At 42.5% G+C, this 8298-nt stretch overlaps 1 protein-coding gene across 1 annotated transcript; it reads left to right on the top strand.

Annotated features, from left to right (window-relative positions):
• The first annotated feature begins 636 nt into the window (after nt 1-636).
• LOC124700734 (renalase-like) lies at nt 637-3373 on the top strand. Its single transcript, XM_047232816.1, has 9 exons — nt 637-760; nt 851-950; nt 1049-1229; nt 1557-1629; nt 1721-1900; nt 2378-2475; nt 2553-2650; nt 2730-2903; nt 3013-3373. Exons 1-9 carry the CDS (start codon nt 718-720, stop codon nt 3191-3193), a joined length of 1128 nt encoding a protein of 375 aa, XP_047088772.1. The 5' UTR covers nt 637-717; the 3' UTR covers nt 3194-3373.
• The last annotated feature ends 4925 nt before the right edge of the window (nt 3374-8298 follow it).

Consider the following 8298-nt stretch of genomic DNA (forward strand, 5'->3'; position numbering starts at 1 on the left):
TATTTTCCTGTGCCTTGGATTCTATAGATTCACGTTTCAACATTTACCAATGTTTGCAAACAAAAACAAAAACAAAAACTAGCGATATTTTGGATCATGGACACCAGTGCTCTCACCGTATTAAAAAATTCGAGAATAATATCTATGTATTTTAAAAAAAATTTAACAAAATTCTAAAAGGAGCTGATGATGTTTTCCACTAACATACAAAGTCTCAATTACACATATTCTGTTTGCTGAGCTACATAAAAAATGATAAAGTCTGATTTCTCTCTGGAGATTTGAATCACTATATTCAGATCTACACATTTGTTATTTTTGTGTAGCCCAAAATACACATTATTTCCAGTTGAAAGTTTACAAATCTGTGGGACACAATACTAGCTACATCATAATTTATTTTCAGATTTTCCTAAAACTTAGAAATATGATTTTCAATTTATTTTTAGAAAGTCTGTCCGTGTATTGGCCCAACTTATCACGCTCTCGGCCCGGACTGAAAGAGAGCCCGGAACAAATGAAAGGTCCGGGTGGCGCCACGTCCACTCTGCAACGGCTAATCTCCATCACACCACCAAATGCTGTCATCAGAAAGCAAACAAAAAAACAAATCCGTCGCAAAAAAAGGCCTCCGTTTCGATCGCACACCGCCGCGCCACGCTTCCTTCCCCAACCCCGACACGGACGCCTCGCCGTCGCCGGGAAAAGCATCCGACAATGAGCGCCGCCGCGGCCAACGTCGCCGTCATCGGAGCCGGAAGTAAGCGCTCCACATCGATCCATGCCCCCCCTAACACAGAACCGCCACTGAATTCCTGATTCGGCCGCCCCCTTTTTCCCCCGATCGCAGTCACGGGCGCCGTGTGCGCGTCGCTGCTGGCCGCGCGCGGGGTGGCGGTGACGCTCTTCGACTCCGGCCGCGGCGCCGGCGGCCGCATGGCGCAGCGGAGGTGCACAGCTCGCCCGATTTGCTGCCCGCGGGGTGCGTCGCTTTTCGGCTCTCACTGACTGACTGGTGCTCTCTTTTGGTGGGGCGGGGCGCGCGCAGGGAGGTGATGGACGACGGCACGGAGCTGCGCTTCGACCACGGCGCGCCGTACTTCACCGTCGGCAACGACGAGGTTGCCCGGGTCGTGGGCGGGTGGGAAGCGCGCGGGCTCGTCGCCGAGTGGAAGGCCATGTTCGCCTGCTTCGATCGGGAGACCGGAAAATTCAGGGATTTCGATAAGGTTTGAAGCTTCATACACAGTCCTTGTCAGCACATATGACACTGGGAACGAATCAGTCAGAACCAAGAATACTTGAATAAATTTTAGCTGCCAAATGGGTCCACTACTGCATATACATTGGAGCTGGACCTAAAAATCAACTAGTTGGATCAAACTTCCATTTTATCCCTATAATTTTCCATATGAAAATTTTCTGATTATTTCCTGCTCGTTATCAAAATATGGAGCCATAGAGGTGGGGTAGATTATCATCGCTTATGTTAATTTTGCTGTACGCTTGAACCGACACTTTCATTAACATTCACTCCTCGTAATATATCCTCGCAGGAGGGAACAACTAAGAAGTATGTGGGAGTTCCAGGCATGAACTCAATATGCAAATCTTTGTGCCAAGAGGATGGTCAGACTCTCTGCAAAGTATTTGATTCTCTGCTACCGAGAGAGAAAGAGCACACATTCTTGATGCCCATACTTGCTGTCTCTTGTGCCAGGTGTGATGGCCAAATTTGGTGTCACAGTCGGAAAGATGGATTGGCTTCAAGACAGGAGCTCATGGTCACTGGCTAGCTTGGATGGCAAAGATCTTGGCAATTTTGATTATGTGGTAGCAACAGATAAGAATGTAGCATCACAAAAGGTTTCTGGACTCACTGGAAAACCGCCACCTCTTGGTTTGTTCTATTCCACTGCCATTTTCTTCTGCATAATATGCATTAGTTACTGCCACCTGACAAGCTTCATTTGTTTGCTCGAGAAATATGTCAAGTTTATTGCGTTACCTGCCTTTAGTTCTCTTTTTGAAGAACATGCTATCTTCTGACCAGTTCTATAAATCAGGATAGCTATCGTTATTTTTAATCAGGATAACCACGCATGCTAAACAGTCAAAGTGTAAGAAATAAACTGTAAGGGTTATAAATCCATGTCCCATTCTTACTCCTTGTTTTTCTCCTCTGGCTGCTATGTTCAGATAAAATTGTTTTGGAAGGGTACAATATTAGGTTCCCTTCAAAGAACTTGCATATTTCAGTGAAAGGCTTCACTTAGCTAGTTCATTACATTACAACATTGCTACTAATTGCTGAGTAGTAGTGATTATTGCACAGATGTATGATGGATCCTCACCTTTACTTTTCATGTTTTGTCAGATTTTTCAGCATTTCCACATTTGTCAACAATGTTTCAAGATATCCCAGTCCGCCCCTGTTTTGCTCTGATGCTAGCATTCTCGGAGCCTCTGGCTATGGTATAAGCAGTCACCTGTTATATTAATTTATACATTTATAGACCATCGTTGTTCATCGCTCTTGGTGTTTTTTTCAGGTACCTGTCCAAGGGTTTTCTTTCTACAAATCCGATTGTCTAAGCTGGGCATTTTGCGACAGTAGTAAGCCAGGACGTGCATGTGTTCCTGCTAACATGTATGCGCTTCTTCTATGTGCAGTATCATTTTTTACGTGATATAATTCAATTTCATTAAATTTACTTCTTTCTATACAGTCAATCGTGGGTACTACGTTCAACCACTGAGTATGCTTCTAAGGTAATAAGCAGTATGGGTCCCCGCAAACCATCGGCAGATGCCCTTGCTAAGGTGGCAGAAGAATTGTTTAAAGAATTTCTAGCAACCGGACTGAACATTCCACAACCAATTTTTATGAAAGCTCATAGATGGTCGGTCTTCTAGATCTTCTCTTCAGCTCTTCTAGGTTGAATAATATTTTGTTATTCAAATATATAACAATACCTTTCATATTTGTACTTCACACCAACAAAATTGCAGGGGTGGTGCTTTCCCGGCCATTTCTATTGGCGGTGATGATAAGTGTGTGTGGGAGAAGAGTATTAGGTTGGCTATTTGTGGAGATTTCTGTGCAAGTCCAAGTGTGGAAGGGGCTGTTCTTAGTGGTACGAGAGGTGCTTCTAAAATCCTTGGATGTTTAAACTTGCCGTCAGGATTGTGAGTTTTGACTGACACGAAAGTCATGATGTTTCCTCTTTGTTCTGTATTTATGTGTGCATCTGTCATTTTAGAGATGCACTTATTTTGTATAGAAACAGTTAATCATGTCCCTGATGGGAGCCATATTGTTTGTTGAATATTACAATGCGAAATAAGAAATAAGTTCCGATGCTCATGCCAAGAATGTTACATATGTCCTTAGTTGATGTGTCTATAAGGTTGCATGCTATGTTTACTGAGCCAAGCTGGTCCTGCCAGACATGGAGTTTCTCTGTTCTGATGCTATGGGACAAAATCGCAACTAATGTACAGTCTTGGTTTCCAGACATACTGATCCTCTATGAGGTCCTGAAAGGTGACATGCTAACCAAACTGAGCATATAGGAGCTCTGAAAGGTCACCAAACACTGCTAGATCATGTCCCTGAGCTATGCAAAATCTCTGGAATATAGAGCTTGAAACCTGGAAATTAGGGTGTTAGGGAACATTTTTGCCATGCAAGTGATCTAGGAGAATAGTCTTTGGGACATGCTTGTTGAACATGTAAGTTCAGTAGATGAAGCTTTATGAGGTTTGTTGGTCTCAAATCTCCGAGTGGTATTCAGTTTAAACAACACAATAGCCTTTTTTTTTGGATAACTTCCCATTTTCTTGATACATGGACATGTTTGTAAAACCTTTTCTTTGTGTACCAATTTAGAGGTCTCTTTTAAGTTAATACAGTATGGCTTCTTTTACTTTCAGTAGAAAAAACTGATTCTATTACTTGAAGAAGTGCAAATTTTAATATCGAATATATGTTTCATATTAACACTCTATTAGTAATTCAGAATCCAAATCATTTTGATAAAAGTTTGTAGATTTGGTGCAATTATAAACTTGTTGTTTGCCACTCAGGAAACACTGTCATTTTCTGTCTAAAAGGTCCCATGTCAGTGGACCGCCATCTTCAAACTGCCAGATTTGGATACCCTGCGGAGCTTATCTATGAAATATCAATCTCTCATATTCTAGCAACGATACCAGATGATGCCTAATTACCTAATAACATAAATAAGAGTAAAGTCACAGTTCAGGTAGAAAGATTTCTCCCAACCAAACTTCATAAATATTATTTTCTTGGTCTGAGTTGTCCAACTACCTCTGATGAATTCAGTTCGCCATTGTGTGCCAATGTATTCAGTACTATGTGTATGGTTTGCTTTAATAAAGCCATACTGCTATTTGGTGGCTATTAGTTGCTATTGTTCATTTCCTTTTATGTTAGTATTTTGCTTGAATGTGACGTCTTATAATGGTTCTCGAAGACCAGAATATATGCACACTACCATTTTAAGTAGTATGTCAGTTTATCAGTCTTATACTCTGCAACTCTGTATTTGCCCATATATTTTGGTTTTCCGTTTTCCTCTTATTGAAGGATTCAGGATATATAGAATTGAAATTTCCGGACGAGTTCTGCAAAGCATCAAGAGTATCAAAATGTAAGTGAAGAATTTAACCCTACTAATCGACTATTCCCTCCTCTTGTTGGAAAGGCCCTCCGACTAAAAATCTGTAGTCTGGGTGCCTTCTTTTTTTGAACTAGTGGTTTATTTTTCCGTGTAATTCTTAAAACCACCTCTAGTATTTCCTGGTTGAACAGTACGGGTTTGACAAGAAAAATACATTAGATCTTTATGTATATCTTGACTTGCTTGAGAATAGTTGGCAAACTAAGTCTGGGGCTGTATCTCTTTTTATTTCCTACACTATCCGTTTTGAATTTCTGTTATCATATAACTAATTCATCATTCAAACAATAAAGTTAAACCATTGCCATTTTATTTCGAATGAGTTGCGTTTGTGTCTCCTCTGAGTATATGTTCGCCGGGGTGCAAATTCTGAGAACCAATGCGTTTGGAAAAGACCGTTCTTCGTAATTTAAGCTATGTTATACTATAGACATTGTAACTTTGAAGGCAGAGACTTACATATATACTACACGCGTGAAGAAAATATAGACTGCGTAACACATCAAGTATTATTGCTCTGTTTTCTGTAGTTCTGATGAGAACCATCCAAACTGCTACAAGTTATACCTCACCTGTCAGCACGCGCATTCTTCGTGCGCACTCATGGTCCTTGCAGGTGAGCAGCACTTGTTCCGAAAGCTTCATGTCCAAGGAGGTCCCAGCTGAATCGAAGCCCGTGGCAAGGAACACAGACGCAGCATATGCATATGGTCCAGGCCTCCCAATTATTTGTCAAGTAAGCAGTCATCCTCCGTTCAGCTGATTCAGCAAAACCCTCTGAGTACTTCGTTTTCTCGCCTGTGTTTCTTTCTTGGAGTATTTATCGTTTATAGTTGGCAATTAGGATGATGTATGTGTCCACTAATAAATGATGAATACAGCCACTGCTGTGGGCTGTGGCTCGCATAGAACGTAACCATGTACAGCTACAAGACCAAAGTTGATCTGGTTGAGAAATAGATCAGTAGTACAAGATTAACTGAAGAGGACAACAAGTAATCCAAAGAAAGGCAACGATGTAAACAGTCTTGTATGTCCAAGCTAATTTCGTGGGATTCTTATAGGGATGCAGAACAGGATTCCTAGACAACCACTGCAGGTCTAAAACTGTCTACTCATAGCTAGCACCCCCTTAAGAAACAATGTGACTCGTCTAGGACACAGGCTACAAATGTTAGTAAAAACAAACCTACTGTAGTCAAACCCAGCATGTGGTTGAGGTTAAAGATCCTAGTAGATCTCTAAACACCGCCTGCCATCCAGGCTAAACTATAACAGAAAGTACCAAAAAACTTTAACTGCTTAACTAACCCTACCCCTTGGATGAACCAAGCAGATTTTTTTTTTTTCTTAGTAACAGTAGTCAATAGGCAACCACACCTCTTTCCAAGAAGTTGCTCTGCAAAGTTGGTGATTACATTAGATCTGTTGTGGCGAAGGAGTGAGGTTAGATTAAGCCCATTTAAGCTGCAAGTTGCTGCCTGGCTCCATCCCTGTTTGCAGAGATGCTTGGCTACTTTGCATATACAAATGCAGGCACGCCATGGGCAGATTTGCATAGTAAAGCTCCACGTGTGGCCTATGTACCTACCTGTTTATGCATGCCTGGAATCCAAAGCAGTAGGGAGACAAGACCACGGCGTGGGCATTGCAGAGCCTGGGCATCATCATCTAGTGGTGAATGCCTGAAATGGCGATGCGGAAGTGCTCATGGCATCTGGTGCACAGGTGCTGCAGGTTCCTGCGGTCATGCCATGGTCTTCCGGTATACGCCGGCCTGAACGGTGATCAGGAGGGAGCCTATCTTCATCCTGTAGCAAGCAGTACATTAACTTGGATCTTTCACCCTTGGGAAGAGAGGAGAGAGGAGCGAATTCAGTGGTGTGGAGTGGTAGGTGCACAGTGAATTTCCTATCCTCTCCTGGTTCAGGCGTTGTCTCCTCTTTTGCACGGTTGCACCACCGGCAATGGCTTGGTAACTTGCTGGTAGTAGCGTGTAAGTTGTGGCCTAGCTTAGCTCTCATGATGCTTTGTGCAGGCCTATCTGATCACGTAGGTAGCATGGTCCGGTGTGGTGGTTTGCATGATGATTCTGTCCAATGCTGTTAAACTACTCCATCCATCTAATTAAGGTGTTAAGGGTCGAGAGGATGTCGGTCTAGAGTCTAGAGCCTCTTCGCATGGGTCCTCCCTATGATTCTTGTTTTCACCTGTATAGTTTTGATCGGATCGAAAAACTGCAAATTTACATGTATCTCGGTTTTTAAAAGCGTATAAAGTGACATTTTGTTGAAAATGATGTATCGCAACTCGAAATATCTTATATTTTGGGCCAGAAAAAGTTATGAAATCTGACGAATTTGAGATGTTTTAGATTTTGCACTGTCACTGCTAGTCATCCCTTTTGTCATTCTTGCACAGGCTAGAATGCAATCTGTTTGGAGCTGAAATTATAGACATTGACAGAACACATCATTTCCTACATCTAAATTTTTTCTGAATACCGTGAAACTTAAAATGCTGTTTTCTTCCTTTTTTCGAAAAACGAGTTACATGTAGCTCGGTGTATAAAACGCCGCACTTCCTGATCGGGTAGGCTATTCATGATCTGAAAGTAAAACAACAGGGCCTAGGTGTAACATCAGTGAGGAGGATCAGCTAGAATTCTCAGGCCATAAAGTACCTGGAAACAAAAGCCATAAAGCTTGCCCAGCTCAGCAGCTCTCCAGGCTCCACCTAGCGGGGTTCATCTTGCGGTGAGATCGCCACCTATTTCGCCGTATCAGAGAAGCCATTACCTTGCCTGAACCCGTCAACTCGCCCGCCTCGTGTTTCGTGTTAAAAAAACAGAAGAGCAGGCTAATTAACTAAGCTGCAGTCTAGCAGATCCCTCTCGAGCCTGCACCAGAACATGTCTCCTCTCCTGCGTTTGGCGTGCTTAATTGCCCTCGATCATGTCCATGCCACCTTCAGGTCATCATGAATGCGGCAGTTCACCCTTATTGTGTTGAGTTGGGACATTTAGTTTACATTGTTTATGAAATTCTGTTAAAATTTCAGTCGAGCTCTCTATCATTCCTGACTTGATCGACATTGCAACTTTGGAGGAGTGACAGTGAGCTAGGAGTATGTTCTTACAGTGAACTGGAAAATTCTTTTGTCTGCATAAAACTTAATGTGGTTGCGTTGCAGTCTTGCAGAGTTACCAAGAAGTTGGAACTCGTAGGTAGCAGGAGTGAACTCCGAGTGGCCACACCGTTGTCCGTGAAACCTGAAACCCATATAACCTGCACTGATTCCAAGCTCGGCAACGCGCGCATTCTTTACCAAGTGGCACGAAAACGTTTGGCAGCCGTACGTGCGATTGATGGATGTTCTTGTTTGACAAGACTGAATTCTCATCTGATTCAGTGCAGGTGGAGAGCCACGAACAAACTAGTTTTGGGCCCCTTCTTGGCTACTGATGTGTGAGCAACTACTGATGCAAGCTTGCAACAGCTGCATTGTGGACTGTACATATATCGCCCGCAGAAATCTGGCTAGAATTATTTTTTTGGGCTTTTAGTAATTATAGTAGGAGTGCTAGATTATA

Source organism: Lolium rigidum, chromosome 3 (genome assembly GCF_022539505.1).
Source record: "Lolium rigidum isolate FL_2022 chromosome 3, APGP_CSIRO_Lrig_0.1, whole genome shotgun sequence".
Taxonomy (NCBI): Eukaryota; Viridiplantae; Streptophyta; class Magnoliopsida; order Poales; family Poaceae; genus Lolium; species Lolium rigidum.